Source organism: Phalaenopsis equestris, unplaced genomic scaffold, assembly GCF_001263595.1.
Source record: "Phalaenopsis equestris unplaced genomic scaffold, ASM126359v1 Scaffold000834, whole genome shotgun sequence".
Classification (NCBI taxonomy): domain Eukaryota; kingdom Viridiplantae; phylum Streptophyta; class Magnoliopsida; order Asparagales; family Orchidaceae; genus Phalaenopsis; species Phalaenopsis equestris.
The window spans coordinates 720721-737279 of NW_018165274.1; the positions used below are offsets into that span (position 1 = coordinate 720721).

The 16559-nt window shown below is 39.2% G+C and overlaps 1 protein-coding gene across 1 annotated transcript in view; it reads left to right on the forward strand.

Moving 5' to 3' along the window:
• Positions 1-16559, forward strand: part of LOC110031497 (DNA mismatch repair protein MLH3-like) — a 117857-nt gene that overhangs the window by 80623 nt on the left and 20675 nt on the right. The window contains exons 16-18 of the mRNA XM_020734720.1: positions 567-637; positions 746-828; positions 909-1094. Of these exons, the coding sequence (XP_020590379.1) occupies positions 567-637; positions 746-828; positions 909-1094 (340 nt within the window). The remainder of the gene's footprint in view (positions 1-566; positions 638-745; positions 829-908; positions 1095-16559) is intronic.

Genomic DNA, 16559 nt, shown 5'->3' on the forward strand with positions numbered 1-16559 from the left:
TTAGATCAGTTCAGGACCCCTAAAGGTGCTTCTTTCTCTAAAGAAACCGGCTGTTTGCTGTTTGAATCTTCAAGCGTTAGAGATGCAGACATTTATAGCACTAGCCTTCATAATTTTGCCATGCAAAATTCTCATGATGAAGCTGTTGAAAGCCCCACCCAGAAGAAGGAATTTCAAAATTCTTTATTTTCTCAGGTTCATGAGTTAAGATTAAGTAGAAGTTATTCTGCTCCACCGTTTTACAAAGGCAAGAAGAAGTTTCCCATCTTAAATTGTCTTCCAAAAGATAATGCCAGAGAAAATTCTAAAATGGAGTTATCTCGTTGTATTGACGCGCCAGGTTTATTTTAATTGATTTATTATTCTCTTCTTCCATATATAGTAATTTTTTTGATCACTGTAGATTATTCCCCAGGATTCAATTGTCAGCTAGAACGTTATAGTGCCTCACAGCCTTGTATGAAGCCAATTACTGAGCATAGACAAGCGTGCTTACGGTACTAGTCATTTATGGTTTTTTGTTTAAATTTTATTTGTGATCTAACCATCATTGTTTCTATTACTAGGGAAATCAATTATGAGAAGTCAAGCCGGAGCAACATGATTAAGATGCAGACTTGTGAAGAATTTGATAATGGTAAATGCATTAATGTATCTTGAATCTCTACATTATGAGGTGCATTGTAAGTTAATGAAAAATCTCATTTATTAACTACTTATTGCCATTCCTGTTAATATGTTATAGGTTCTGTCGCTGATGAAATATATTCTGCATCAGTTTCCCTGACAAAATGGCGTACTTGCAGTCTGCAGCCTGCATTTAATCATGTCTACAATTTAGTCTATTTCCATGTAAAATAATTAATTTCAAATTGATTTTTTATTAATGATGTTTTCTTATTTTTCAGGATTGTGTTATGCCACATAAGATTGACGTGCTAGACGTATCTTCCGGGCTTTTACATCTTGCTGGTAGTTCGTTGGTGCCTGCTTCCATAAATAAGGGTTGCCTTGATAACGTAAAAGTTTTACTACAACTGGATCGCAAATTTATTCCAGTAGTCGCAAGTGGAATTCTTCTAATTATTGATCAGGTTCATATCTTTTCATTATTTCAATTATATAATTAGTTTCTTAAATGACAACATAAAATTAGCAATGCTTTCATTGGCGTCTGCTTCCATATGGATTTTCTTAACAATGCAATACAGCTGAATCTTAAATGTGAGAAGAAGATCGATTCAAATTGGAATTTACAGTTCTTTTTGGACAATTTGAATTAAATGCTATACCTTTTGACTTTAGGAATGCTTTTAGCAAATTCCAAAGTAAAATTAAAATATCATTTAACATGTTCACATTATGCATTCGTTTTGGTTTATGTAAATTCCTTATATGAATATTTTAAACACCTTGAAGTGTTTAGATAGAAGTATAAAAAATGACTATTAATTGCAATTAAAAAATAAAGCACTTTCAAATCAGTGTTCTTTTTTTAGGTCATAATATTACTATTATGGAAAGTATTAAATCTAAAGCTTGTATATTATGAGGCTTGATATTAGGTAACTTAGGGCTCGTTTGGAGCAGCTGCGGAGGCGCGGCGCGGCACGTGGACGCATTTCTGCGTCGTTTGGGGCGGTGGCGGGAATGCGTCGCTGCGACAGTTTTGACATTTTAATGAAAAAGCGGGCCGCGGGATCCACCCCGCGGCCAGCGTTTGTTCACGAAGGATTACCCGGATACCCTCGACCTCTCAGTGTCTCGTCCTCCCCCGCAACACCTCCTTCTCCGATCACCTCCAACATCCCCGCTCCCAAAACCCTCTTCGCTTCCTCAGCTCCACCTGAGTCGATCGCCTCCTCGAAGACTCCCTCCGCTTCGCAGACGCGCACGAAGGCTTCCGATCTGCGATCTTCGCCTTGAATTAGCAGCTCTCCGTCGTACGCGCCGCTATGCGTCGGCGAGATGATGTGACCATGCCTTCCACTTCCCGTGAACTGACGAAGACGGAGAAGCAGTTACTGAAGCTGGCCGCTAAAACGAGGAGCATTGGGTGATCGGGGGGTGCAACTCTATTTGAGATCGATTGCAAGTAAATAATCAAACAAAATATATTGTATTGGGAATTTAACTGTTCTTCTCAGGTTTTATTGGGTCTAGTTGCTTTTATAAGCCAGTTCTTTACCCACCTAATGCATAAAGTTTCTAGCTAAAGAATATGACATTGGTTAATTTTTCAGTTTTGTAGGCTAAAATATAATTTTAGAATATTTCGTTAATTTGTATTTATTACAGCACTATTTAATACATAAAATTACTCTATATAATAATTGATTCCATAGATATAAATACATAAAATTGTGTTCTATATGCATGATGATTTTTATACAGAAGTTGTTAGCACTTAAGGGGCCTACTGAAGTTTCAAAAATATGATTGTTATACTCTTCTTTTAAACAGTTTTACCAAACATGGGCAGTATGGTCTTTTTTCTCATAAACAGCTGCCCGACAACTGGTTTCACACTGTTGCACCAAACAGACAACCAACTTCCCCGCAGCTGCTTCTTCTTTTAGGTCATAATATTACTATTATGGAAAGTATTAAATCTAAAGCTTGTATATTATGAGGCTTGATATTAGGTAACTTAATTTGAGGAGATCTAATTACATGATCTTTTTTTGTATTAGAGAAGTTATTCCTAAACTATAGAGATGAGAATGTATATAAATATGTAGTTTCATGACCCGACCTTGGGCTTGGAGTTAACTAAGACGGGAACAAACAATCAGACGGTGGGAACTAAATCTTCTTTATTCATCTGCAATTTAACAAATGAAAAAACCACTAATCAAATTATATTAATGCAATATGTTTAAAATTTTCTTTTTACTGGTTGTTCGCATCGTTAATCACTTTATTAACATAAAATTTAGTTTAAAATAGCAAGAAGCCAAAAAGATCAGTGAATAGTCATACTCATAAACCACAATAATACAAGAGAAATGAAAGCAATATACTTGCTAGTCAAGCTTTTAATGAATTAATAAAATTTTCTGATGCTATTCAAAGAACTTTACTATATCCCTAGCATATCAATATCATTTTATATCTGTACAACCGTCACAGGAGTATCATATAAAAATTGTGTCAAATAAGACACATCAATATTAATATTAATATCCATGTATACCTTAGTGTTCATTCACTAGTACCATCAATGAGTGACTTCATCATAGTCAGTCATGCACATACAAGAAATCAACATAAACATATTATTCATGTATTCATCACATTCAATTCAACATAGTATATAAAACATACGCCAAATGCATTAAAGTATATAGCTGCAACATTTATAACAATATGATCGATAAAAAAAAGTATCTCAACCAAAATAAAATATGTGCAAGTGTTATTAAATGCGAAATTGTTTAGAAGAAACAAATTATTTTTATATATTAAATGTATGAGTTCTCGTTTTGATGTTGATTAATATGCTATTTGTCTTGACGCCGACTCTTCTAAAATTGAAAACCTACCATAAACATAGTATATAAATTATTATTTTAATTATTTATTAAATTTTATTATTATGTATAAAATTTTCATATTTTACTTTATGTAATCTCATATAATTAATTTTTTTTTCAAGATATATATATAGGAATTAACTTCTCATCATCAGGTTCTTTACTTTATTGGGATCATTCTTGGGGATCCTATGAAGCTTGATCTACCCACTTTCAACCTAACCAGACCTTATGTGACTAGAATTCTTGTGGAAAGAGATATTACTTTACCTGATGTTATTGAAGTTTGGTTGGGCATATCTCATAATGGATATTGGCAGCAAATCGTCATGGAGCATAGAACTCCTTATTGTTCTCATTGTAACATATTTGGGCATATCCTTTATAAATGCCATAAACATTATTCTAATTTGAAATCTAAAGAACATGTGAATAAGGACGGATTTAACCCCACTGCTTTGGACATATCTGTTCCACCTGGAGAGAAAATTACCACAGGACAGGACTTGATGTCTGATTTAATTGCCCCTGTGAACCCTCCCCCTGAAAATACTGTTTCTGCGATTGATGAGAAGCTCGATGGCCCTGCGGAGCAAAAACCTATTGAAAACAGTACTGAAGGACCCCTACCTACACAGACTGACAATCAGAAGAACCGTAACTCCTCTTCTTCAGGAAGTATTTGGAGTAGAGGCGACAACTCATACCTCACACACTCTTGAACTTCTTGTGGGTACAACTGTCGACAATCTTTCTACTGCAGCATTACCACATCATCCGAATAACAACAATCCTCGGATGAGGAATGACAGGTCTACACTTCCAGGAGGAAGAAAAAGAATGAAGATATACTTGAACTAAGAAATCTAACGGATGATACTTTGGTTACTTCGAGCAATGATACGCATCTAACCAATTTGTTAGTTGGTTCCCTTCCGAGAGCTAGAGGCTGAGCCAGAACTAAATTGAGTCATCCCGATTGATCTTATATGTATCATCTATTTTCGGGTTTTTACTTTTCTTTTTTTGTGTGTGTTGTAGCGTGTGGGTTGGGTGCCTATTTTTGGCCTCACTCATACAACCTATCTGTATCCTTTTCTCTTTAATATATTTGCCCTCGGGCTTTCATAGGTAGATATATATATACGTGAATTTTCTAGCACGCATTAAGTATAAAATTTTCATTATTTTACTCTATATAATCATGCTTATTTGTTTATTAAATAAATAAAAAATACATACATATATTTATATATTATTAATTTTATTATTAAATCAATAAGCATTACCTTTGTTAACCCTACACCACGCGACTTCTTCTTTTTCCCAACCACATGAAACAGATCGCAGGAGTGCTTAACCCATCTCCTCTTGCGCGATGCTTTTTGAATGGTTGGAACAAGAGATTCTCCTTTCCTTCGACCGGTCGCACGACACCGACACTGACATTGACATAGGCACCGCCTCTTCCTTGTGTGAAATGGTCTGGCTTGCTCTTTATCGCTTCTCCTTCATTTCAAATCCCTCAAAGCTCGACATTGGTACTTCTTCAAACCTCCTCGTCTCCGGCTATGAGGTCTTCTGCACTATTCGACTTCCATGTCAGTTTTTCTCACCACTGCCTCCCTCAAGTGCGTCCTTTTATAGGCCTTAGATTTCCTCGACTCCTCGCCTCATCTTCTCTTCTGTTTGACTCTTTTTTTCCTCTTCTCTTTGGGATCCTGACCTTCTCGTATCTTCTCCACCTCTTGATTGACTGCTCGTTTCCACTTCCTTCGGTTTTCCTCATTTCTTCTCCGATTACAAAACAATTGGACGTTACTTGTAACATATAATTTCACTTGAGGAATAAGAAGAAAGGAGGATTTCCCGTCACACGATTTCAGAGACTATTGTTTCTTTCAGCATCTTTCCGAGGAATCATTCATCTTCAACTTGTCTTTGATGTTAGCCACTTTGAATCGTTTGCCTTCGGTCCGGGCTCATTCCCTCCGACTTCGTCTGCTTCGAACGACGTCGTTTGCAAGGCCACGAATGGCTTAGTTTGCGCTCAAAGGCATCATTCCGAGATGACATCATCTGTGTCGTATTCTTCATGCTACTACATCATCATACGTGTCATTCAACTTCATCTGCATGGACTTCGCCTTCGGCTTCATCTTCTTCAGCTTCGACTTTCTTTGGCGTTGGCTTAGTCTGGAGGCAATTCGTCTCCTTTGTCTTTTTGTTCGACTGCACCTGCATCGTTTTTGATTGCACCATTGCTTGCCAACTTCGTCTATCTAGGTCGACTTCCTTTGTTGTTTCGGTCAGCTGCTTAACCTTTTTTTTGTTCGACTTCAATGGTTTCTTCCTTCAGCTTGGATGCGTTGCTCTCCTTTATATGTATTATCAGGAGTTAGTCTCACTGTTTGGCTCATCCATACTCAATATCATATTTGGTGATAATCATGGTTTTGAAACATAAATAGGATATAACAAATTTGGTCTCATCGATGGCTAAAATTACTGATGAAAAATTAAATAATGATGCAGAGCATTTGAATTGCAGAAAAGCAGCAATCCCAATCCCGATAAATTCACTATATTGTGAATTTGGGAAAATCTAGTGACCCGCACAAGTGCCAATCCACAAAACTCATTCGAATTTTTGTTTTAGCCCGACTTGTCTTCCTTTTTGATTTATTTCCTAATTCGTTTTTTTAACTTTTTTGTTTTGTTATTCATAAGTAGGGTTTTGCTTGAGAAACTATTTATTTATTGTTGTTTTTTTTGGTTGGAGGAAGACTTTGACTATTGTTATATTATTTAGAAATGTTTTCTCCTAGTTATTTCGATTGAAGTGATGTATAATTATATTTCTTTGGTAGTGTTTATTACCTGATATGATCAACGTGGTATTCTCTATCGAACGTTTGAAACTACCTTCATCATACAATTTGCAGTCAACTGTTGTTTACAGTAGGAAGACTGCTTTTATCAGTTTTGGTTCACCGTCTCGTCGTTATATAGACCATAATTTCAGCCGATACCCTCCCTGATATCCATGCCATACTGTTTCACGGCTTTCCTTGTTTTCAATCGGGATAGCCACCGATCATCATTTGTCCCCTTCCAAATGTAACCAACCCCCCAAAATTTTATCCCCTTATTATTCCTATATCTCTTTCCTATTAGACCTGCTTCTCATTAGTGTTCGAAAATTCCGACGAAAACTAATATGACATATGTTGTTTTTTGTGGGGATATAACTGTTACTCTACTTTAGAAATAACTCCCAAGAGAGACAGCTCATTGAGAATCCCTCAGTTGAGACTGATCCGAACTATTCTGAGTGGATGAGAGTTAATGCTCAACTTTTGATACAAATACGTAATTGTATCGAACCTAATCAATATGATCATGTTACTCATTGTGATTGTGTTAAACATGCAATGGAAGAATTGACATTTGTGTTTTTTGATAGAGAAAATATTTCTCAAATCTTTGATGTATGCAAGGAGTTCTATCAAGCTATGCAATACAATCAATCACTTAACACATATCACATGCACTTTAAATATGTTTAGGAAGAATTGAATGCACTATTGCCCCCTTTAATAGTATTGTCTGGACACAACAAGCTCAAAGTGAACAATTGACTATTATGAGTTTTCTCGTTTGTATCAACTTGCAGCCTAAAGGTGGAAATCACATATCCTATCTAATCCAGAAGTTCTTACTCTGAGGAAAGCCTATACTAGAGGGTTGCGTACTATTTCGAGTTTTCTAGCTTCATCTGTATAATAACCTAATGCTTTTCTTGCCCATGAAATACAGACATCAGTAAATCTCAATCTCAAGTCAATTATGAAAGTGAAACTCTGAATTATCGAGATCAAGGTTATAGGGTAGTTTGCTAGTACTGCCTTAAACCTAGTCATACCTTGAAAATGTGTCGAAAGTTGAAAAAAAAATCAAAAGGGTTTTAGATCAAAGTCAGCTTACATGGTTACTACTAATGAGGCATCTAAAAGTCGAACTCTCGATTTTTACATATGAATATTCTAAATTTATCTAATTTCAGGAAATATCCAAGAATTTTGTAATAACCAGTTTTGAAACCTGATTAAATTTTTAGATGACTTAAAATGTACCCAAAATTTCACCTTCTTAGATTTCAGTTGAACCAAATTTATAAATTTCAACACAAAAAATCGATCAATTCAATATATAATATTGTATGTTAATTATGAATCAATTTAAAGATATAAAGATCGAAAGTTATAAGTTTAATTAAATTGAATAAACCTAATTAAACCTTAATAACCTTCCTTGATCCCCCACTGTTTCCAACCGAGTTCCCTCACACGATATAAGCTTTGGTTGGCTTTGGATGGTGCAGAAGCTTCAAAATTCTCTTTTCATTCTCTCGATTCACTTCCATCCTGCTCTCCTTGTTTGATTACGCTCGACAAAGGCTTTTGCGCGGCTCATGTAGTAGAAGTCGTGGGCAGAGCAGACTTGTGTCTTGTCGAGAGTCGTTTTTCACTGTTTGGACTCAAGAGACGAAATCAAATGACATGAATCCGTATTTTATGCTAATTGTTGCATTCCCTCTTTCCTCCACATCATTTATTCTCGGATTAGGGGTAATTGCCACTCCAACTACAGTGTTGGAGTCTAGAACGTGCAGAGATGCACGACAGAGTGTCATAGTCTACAATTCAAGTCTTTAGAAAGAAATTAGTAAGTTCAAAACTGATTTTATTGACACTTAAGACTTTCATTTTGTTCCTCTTGCTTACATATTTAGATTTGTGTCGTTTTTCTTGCATTTTTCTTTCTGTAGTTGTCAGATGCGTCGATCTTGTGTCATAAATGTCGAAGGCGGTTTGCTATTTTTCGTAGGGGTTTTAGCATGAATTCAATGAAGAGGATGGGAAGAGTAAGAAGATAGGAACAGGAGGGAAGAAGTGGGAGCTCGGAGAAGGGTTGGATTTCTGAGAAGCCGTTTAAGGTATGTTTTGACAAGTCAATTATATTTTGAGTTAAATCATCTTATGAATTAAGATATCCTGAAGTTCAAGTCATTTAAGATTTTAGGTTGTTTACTTGTGGCGGTAGTATGATGTTCTTCATCAGGAAATGCGATGTTGGGTAAAGGATCGGTTTGCACCTTCTCAGCAGGGATGGTAGGTTGCTGATCTTTAGCGTTATCCAAAACCTATCATGTGGTAGCTTTCTCTCTAGATGGAGCAGATATGTCCAGAGTAGTGGGATTAGATCTATCCTTATTCACTTGATCTTTAGATTTCAAATTAGGATGAGACTTATGACATTTATCAAGTGTATGCCCAAACATCTTACAATGAGAACAGTGAGGCGGTCTATGCTCCATGACGATTTGTTGCCAATATCCATTATGAGTTGTGCCCAACCAGACTTCAATAACATCAGGTAAAGTAATATATCTTTTCAGAAGTATTCTGATCACAGAATGTCTGGTTATGTTGAAAGTCGGTAGATCCAGCTTCATAGGGTCTCCAAGTTTGGCCCCAATAGAGTAAAGAACCTGATGATGAAAAAAGTGCAGCTTGAGACCTGGTAGACTAAACCATACCAGTACAGTAGGAGGTTCATGATTAGGGTCAAAATCAGGAGACCATTTGAGTAGCTTCATTGATTTACCAACAATGCTGAGATATGTTTTTGGAGAAAATCCGAGTGTAGTCTTCAGCCACGGTTAATTTAATCAATACATGTCTTCCATCCTTGAGCCCCACTTTTCACTTTCCTGCTAATTTGAGATAATCAAAACTTTTCCTAATAACTTCCAAAGGTGGGTGACCCCACTGAAGTTTTCCAATAAGAGCAAACTTGAATTTGTCAGTTAGGGTTGAAATTTCTAACTCCGAGAAAAAGAGTACGGCTTTCCCATTTTTCCTGCTTGCATTCTTAATAAATGAACAGTCACCTGTATCATCACGATATTTCTTATAACTTGAGGGAAAGACAATCGCTGTTTCCATCTGAGGATTACCCACCACATGGGCAAATGAGGGTTTGCCAGGCTCAACTGAAGAAGAAGGAAGCTCTATCACAGCTTAGAAGCCCTGCCAAGTCAATCAGAGGGCAGGAATGTCGAGTAAAAACGGTCAGGAACTGAAGAGACTAAAACTCGGTGCAGTCGAGCTGAGTCGAGAAGGAAGACGAAGGAGGAAGCGAGCACGCAACCCCTTGTCGTCTTCTGTGAGGAGGAAGACGAAGGAGGAAGACACGATGCGATATGTCGGCTTCGAACATAGGCGACGAGATGCGATTTGTCAGCTTCGAAAGAGAAGACGTGATGAGATCTGTTGGCTTCGAAAATAAGTGAGCATTTCCCTTCAAGGAGTAACGGAGCAGGCCTCAAAAGCTCCTCCAAAGGTGAAAAGTAGTCCCCCCCAGGGATAATTAAACCAGACACCAACTCCTGTCTTGTGGAAAATTCCTCCACATATGGAGTTGAAGTATCCAAAGCAATGGGGTTAGACAATTCCTTGTGTAGTATATGTGTGTGTGTGTGTGTGTGTGTGTGTGTGTGTGTGTGTATTGAAAAAGCTCAAGGGCTAATATATTAAAAAAGAGAAGATACATATAGGTTGTATGAGATGACCCCAAAAAAAGCATCCTACCCACACGGTATAATACACACAAAGGTCCGAAAAAAAGAAAAGGTACATGTAAACCCAAAAAATCAAAACTGCCAAAACGCAGAATCGAGTAGCTAGGGAACGACTCAATTTAGTCATGCCACTGCCTATAGTTCTAGGAAGGGAGCCAACTAACAAGTTGTTGAGTTTTGTGCCATTACGCGAAGTAACCAAATAATCATTCATTAAGTTCCTGAGCTCGAGTGGGTCTCCGTTCCTCTTCTTCTTCCTGGATGTGTAAACCTGTCATTCCTCATCCAAAGACCGACTCATCTGATCAGTGTGTTGGCCGACAAATTGCCAGACATGTTAAGCTGATGAGCCCCTTGCGCCTGACTAACAGTAACCATTTGCTCGGTTTGATGAAATGGTAGAGGCACAGTGGAAAGATTGCCAACCATTGCAAAAATTCTAGACTCTAGGGTATGTGAAGTATGAAATGTCTCCTCTGCATATGAGGCTTCCCGAAGATGAGGAGCTGCGACGCCTTCCTGATGATCGCGCCGAGCATTGTCCTGTGTGAGTAGGTTTGATACTGTAGGTTGCCCAACTGAACGATTAAGCAATACATCACTTACAAAAACAGAAACAATATGATCAGGGGGTGGGTCTCCGGTAGTCCGAGGGTTACAAGTGGCAATGACGGGAGAAATGATATTTTGAGGCGGGAGAATGGGCGGAAGAGCAGATGGCGTTTCAACCAATGTTTCAATAGCCAGTGGATTGCACTCATGGGTGGAGTAGGGGTAGGTGGCTCAGTAATATTTTTACTCTGAGGTTTTAAATGAGAGTGCAATGGTGACATTGAAAGTGAGAGTGCCCAAACATACGACAGTGAGTGCAGTAAAGTGGGACCTGTTCAAGTTCCACCCGCTGCCAAAAACATTGGTGCTGTGAGTCAATCCAGATCTCCCCCGGAAAAGGTAAAGTAATGCTCATTCAATCAAAAGTCTGGCTTTACAAGGACGACTCTGATTAACTGTTGGAATATCAGTTTTGAGGGGTTTATCGTAGACGATAGCTACAGAGTAGAGGAGCTTATGATTGAATAGATGGATTTTCAGACCCGGGAAGCACAACCATACAGGAATGGTTGGAAATTTAGTGAAAGGATCAAAGTCTACCGTCCATTTTAAAACTTATCAAATGGTTATTAATTCGAACGAGCCTTCTTACAAACCAATGAGCATAGTCTTCATCATCTGATAATTGGATAAGAACATGCCTACCGTCCAGGTTTACCATTCTTCCATTTCCCTTTCAGACGCATTTGCTCAAACTCTTTTCAAAGTACATCGAGTTTAGTGTTTCCATAGAGGAACTTTCCAACTAAGACCAACCGACACGATGAAGCTAAGGCGACGATCTTGACGTCAGATAGAAAGAGTACAAGTTTATCATTTTTACAGGTCTCTTTTTTGAGAAATTCGGTGTCAACGCCCAGAGCTAGAGTGTCGTGTTATCGTTGCGGGAACATACACGAAGTAGAAGCGTGAGTAAATGTGTCACTAGCAAGAGCGGCGACATACGAAAGTCTAGAAGCCATCAACAACTCGCAGGGAATGGAGTAGAGGAAATCCTTCATCTGTGATGCTCAGCACAGCCAACGACGCACGATGAAACAGACGATGTCGTAGGAAGGTCAACCGACGAAGCAAATTGCAGACGAAGGACGAAGTCGACAACGCGCGTTGAAACAGACGACACACGACGAAGGACGAAACACAGGGAGCCGATGCCACACGACGTAATAGACGAAGCATGATGATGAAAAGTGAAAATCAACGGAGCAGATACTAGGATTCACCATGATACTAAACCCTAACAGAGCGAAACAGACGAGATCATGAGCGAATATATATATATATATAGCCCAATGACTAATATATTAAAGAGGAAAATATATAAATATGTTGTATGAGAGAGCCTAAAAGAAGGTCCAACTCACACAATGCAAAACACATAAAATCCCAAATAAAGCAAATATACATAATGATAAAATATCAAAAAACCATCAACGGACGTAAAGGTGTTAGAAACGTCCCACTTTAGTCCTCCCTTTGCCTCTAGTTATTGGAAGGGAGCCGACTAACAAACTGGTAAGGTGCGTACCATCACTCGAAGTAACCAAAGTATCATCCATCAGATTCCTGAGCTCAGCTAGGTCTCTATTCTTCTTCTTCCTTCTAGATGCGTAGATCTGCCATTTCTCATCCGAGGATTGACTCATCTGATCAATGAATTGGTCCAAAGGTGGCTGGACAAGTGTAGGTTGTTGCACATCATGATCCCCGTGAGCCTAACTAACATTAATATCTTGGTCGAATTGATGAGGTGGTAGTGAAGCAGTAGAAATGTTGTCACCTGTAATATCCGTGATAAATTCTAAAGCATGTGGGGTCTGAAGAATCTCTCTCGCCCTCACAATAGGAGGTTTTAAAAACGGGGGGTGGGGGGGTGGCCTACAACATTGTGTGGAGACGAAGTTGTTGACATGTTGCTTGCGAGGATAATGACGTCTTCAGGGGTATCATTTTGATGATCAATAATGTCAATAACTTAGAGCTGATAAGGAGGAGATGAATTCAATGCCTCTAGTGGGACGTTTAATGAGTATTATCAAAACTCCATGGTGCTGAGGTGGGGGTGTAGAGCTGATGAGGAATGGTTGTGTCTGTTATTTCCTAGCACATTGTTTTTTTGGTCTGAGGTGGGGGTGTAGGCATTGAGAACTGGAGTGATCGAACATACGAAGACAAATGCTCAATCATAATCAGTATCTTTTGCCAATATCCATGGTGCTGTGTGGTCAACCAAATTTACTTAGAACCAGATTTTCTCAGAAGCAGGTGAAGTGATGTCTCTTTCAACAAGTACTCTGACTTCAGATGGATGGAAAAGATTAAAAGTAGGAATGTCCGTTTTGAGTGGTTTACCATAAACTTAGGCAATAGAGTACAACACTTTTTGAGTAAAATAATGAAATTTCAGACCAGAGAGACAAATTCAAATCAGAATGATTGGTGGTTCTGTCTGTGGGTCAAAATCTACAAATAATTTTGGATTCTTTATTGCTCTGTTATCAATATAGATTATCCTTATAATAAATAAACGCATATAATCATCTTTATTATTAAGTTGAATAAAAATGTGTCTTCCACCTAAAAGTTCAATTTTTCACTCTCCAACAAGGTGCATAAGTTCAAATTCCTTACAAATAGCTCAATTTTGGGATGACCATACATAAATTTTTCGACCAAATTTTAGACAACAGGAGGAAGCAAGTTGAATACCTTAAGCCTCTGTAAAAAAGATGATAAACTTCCCATTCTTCCTACCAGGTTTCTTGGTGTCCTCCGCCCAACAAACGAAGGAGAAAAAAACACGATTTAGGTGTACCTGATGCATGGACACCCGCATGGGTAGTAGTATACAATCTGTCCGTAGCGATCCTTAATAGATGAAAGTGCGGTGTTAAGAATAGTGAGGAAAGAAGCTCTGATAAACACGGGAAAAACTCGGCGTTGAAACAGCCGAAGCTGAAATGGAGAAAACGCAGTAAGACGGAAAGACGAGCCGCAGAGACGGGAAAACTCGCGAGACGGGATGACGAGCCGCAGAGCCGTAAAAACTCCCGAGCCGGGAAAACTCGCTTGATAGGAAGACGAGCTGCGTCGCAGAGCTGGGAAAAACTCGCGAGACGAGAAGACGAAACATAATAAGTCACGAAATCCTTCGTCTTCCTCGAGCGTGGAAACACCGTCGCAGAGGCTAGGGTTCATATATATCGATATTATCAAAACTCATTTAATGAGTATGGATTTTATGATAATCATGTTGAATTTGAGACTACTATTCCAAATCTACTTGAACCTCATGATACTCGAGTGGAAAGATAATGTTATCACTCAGAAATAAAAAGTGGATACAATCATAGATACTTGAAGCTAGGAAATAACAGACACAACACGACTTAGCTAGGGCTGAGTGCTGAGGGCGAGGGCGGTGATGCTGCAGTCTAAGTGGAAACAATAACTAATGGAAGTTGGAGGTGACTGGAAGGCAGCGACAGAAAGGGGGTGGCGGTGGTTCGAAAGGTTGTAGCAGCAAGCATGAGGAGCTGACTGTGGTCCGACAGCAAGTTGTAGTGGGTTGGAATGGGGAGACCGCCGACGGCAGGTTAGAAGGGGTTAGAAACAGGGTGCAGTAGGTAAAGAGGTGGTTGGAGTGGTAGGTAACAAGTTGGAGTCAATGGGAATGTGTTGGTAGCGAAATGGCGGGGTTGGGAACACTAATCGATGGTAGGGAAACAACTAGAGGCAATTTTCGAAGGTTGACAACAACTTCGGCGACAATGACAGTGAAGGAGAGGCTATGGGAAGCAGTGGATAAAAGGATACACGCTACCTCGGGATGGGTTACAATTGAAGCAACTTCTTGCCTTCATATAGAATTATAGGATGAATATCATATGCCGACAGTTGTCCTGCAAAAACCTAAAAGAAGAAAACTTTGTAGGACACAAAATAACATATAAATTCTACTTGGAGACAAAGAAGGGGCCCACTTTTTTTGGGCAATAGTTCCCAACCATAAGGAGGTTGGTTGGTCCTCGCTTCGAACTGAACTGATCCATACAACTAGCCCTCGACTTATGTCACATTTGGGGATGGTCACGTTTGAGTCAATCTTCCGGGTTTGGGAGAGCTTCGACCTCATATGTCGAAACTTTTTTGCCCTCGTAGTTGTTGACCTCATTTTTAGTGAGGTGTAGTCTTTCTCTTAGGGTTTAGGATCTAGCCTTAGGAATCTCCCTTTGACTATCCTAGAACCTTAGAAATGGGACCTGTCTCATTTTAGAAATTCAACATACTTCTGTACGCTTTTAGAAGTTTCGCGTGTGTGATATCGACTTCTAGTGCTTAGAAGGGTGAAACCAACATGAGGGAACCTAAAAGGAGTCTCGATAGGATCTTTAAGCCTTAGGGTGGCCTTTTGCACAATTTGCACTCCCGTGCAGACAAACTTCGCAATTCGGAGAGTCGACACGTCCGATCACTACAATTCGCATCGCTTGCACCGTTATTTGTTGAAGACTTGAATAGATTGTTGGAGACGATCGATCGCAAATCAAAATTTTATGAAATTTGAATTTTGACGTGTTTTTGACCCGATTGTCGACAATGTCGCTCGAGCGACCCCGGATGACAAAACGAACTGCACCGGCGCGTCCGGAACGTCGATTTTGCTTAGGGAGGACACCCATTTTGCTAAGGCACTGCGTGCGAATAAATTACATGAGATTTAATATATATATATATATATATATAAATGAATCTTTTTTTTCCTTTTAAAGCCCTAAATCCCTAAACTCACGCAGCCGAGCTCTGCCTCCCTTTCCCTTTCCCGTTCGCGAGTCCCGCTCTCCCCCACCCCCCTTCCCCGACCTCGAGTCGGCCGAGCTCCTTCGAGCCCCTTCTCCTCCACGCGAGCGCGAGGGAGAGTTGACCTCTCATTCGTCCTTGCCCGACACTTTTTGCTCGAGACTCTCCTTCCCGAAGCTACGCCTGCCTCTACAAGCTGCGATTTTCCTTTCTTGGTAGGTTGACTCTGATGAGCTTGCTCCCTGGAACACTTGAGTGACAACTTTCTTTTCTTCTCGATGCTTCTCTCCCTGCCACTTGGCTCGCCACTCGGTCCTGGGCACTTCGGTTGCCTCGTCTGCTGTAGGCAGGGAGGGCGTTCTTTTATTTTCTTTTTTTCTTTGACCCGATTCGAGTACCAGTGAGAGGTTGTATGGTTTCATTCTTTCCCCTTCTCTTCTCTGCCTATAAAATACAGTTTCTTTTGGGTTTTGTGGTTGTTGAAACAAATTCCTAAGGAGAATAAGGAGAGGGGAAGTGGAGATCTTTGCTATTGGAAGATTTTAGGAGGGAGATTTCTGTGGGAGCATCTCCTTGAAACTATTTTTGCAGTGCAGTGCTTTACATTTGCATTAGAAATGTATCTCTTCTCCCCCTCTTTTTCGATGTCTTGCTTCTTTTCGGTTTTCTCTTTGCCTAGCCACTGAGCATGGCTCTGTTGGATGGTACATCATGCTAGTTTAATTCACTTTCATGTATTTTGAAATATTCACCTTAAGAGCATGTGAAGGATTAAAATGTGAGCATGTTTCAGGAGTTAAATTTGATTACTTACTTAGAATGGTGGAAATGTAGCATGACATAAGTGTTCTTCTTTTCTCTATTTACTTGAGATGAAATCGTGGCGTATTCCTATTACTGTGATTAGGAAGTTGAAACATGGCTTTGAGATAATTTTAGCTCCTCTTGCAAGCATGTTGGGATAT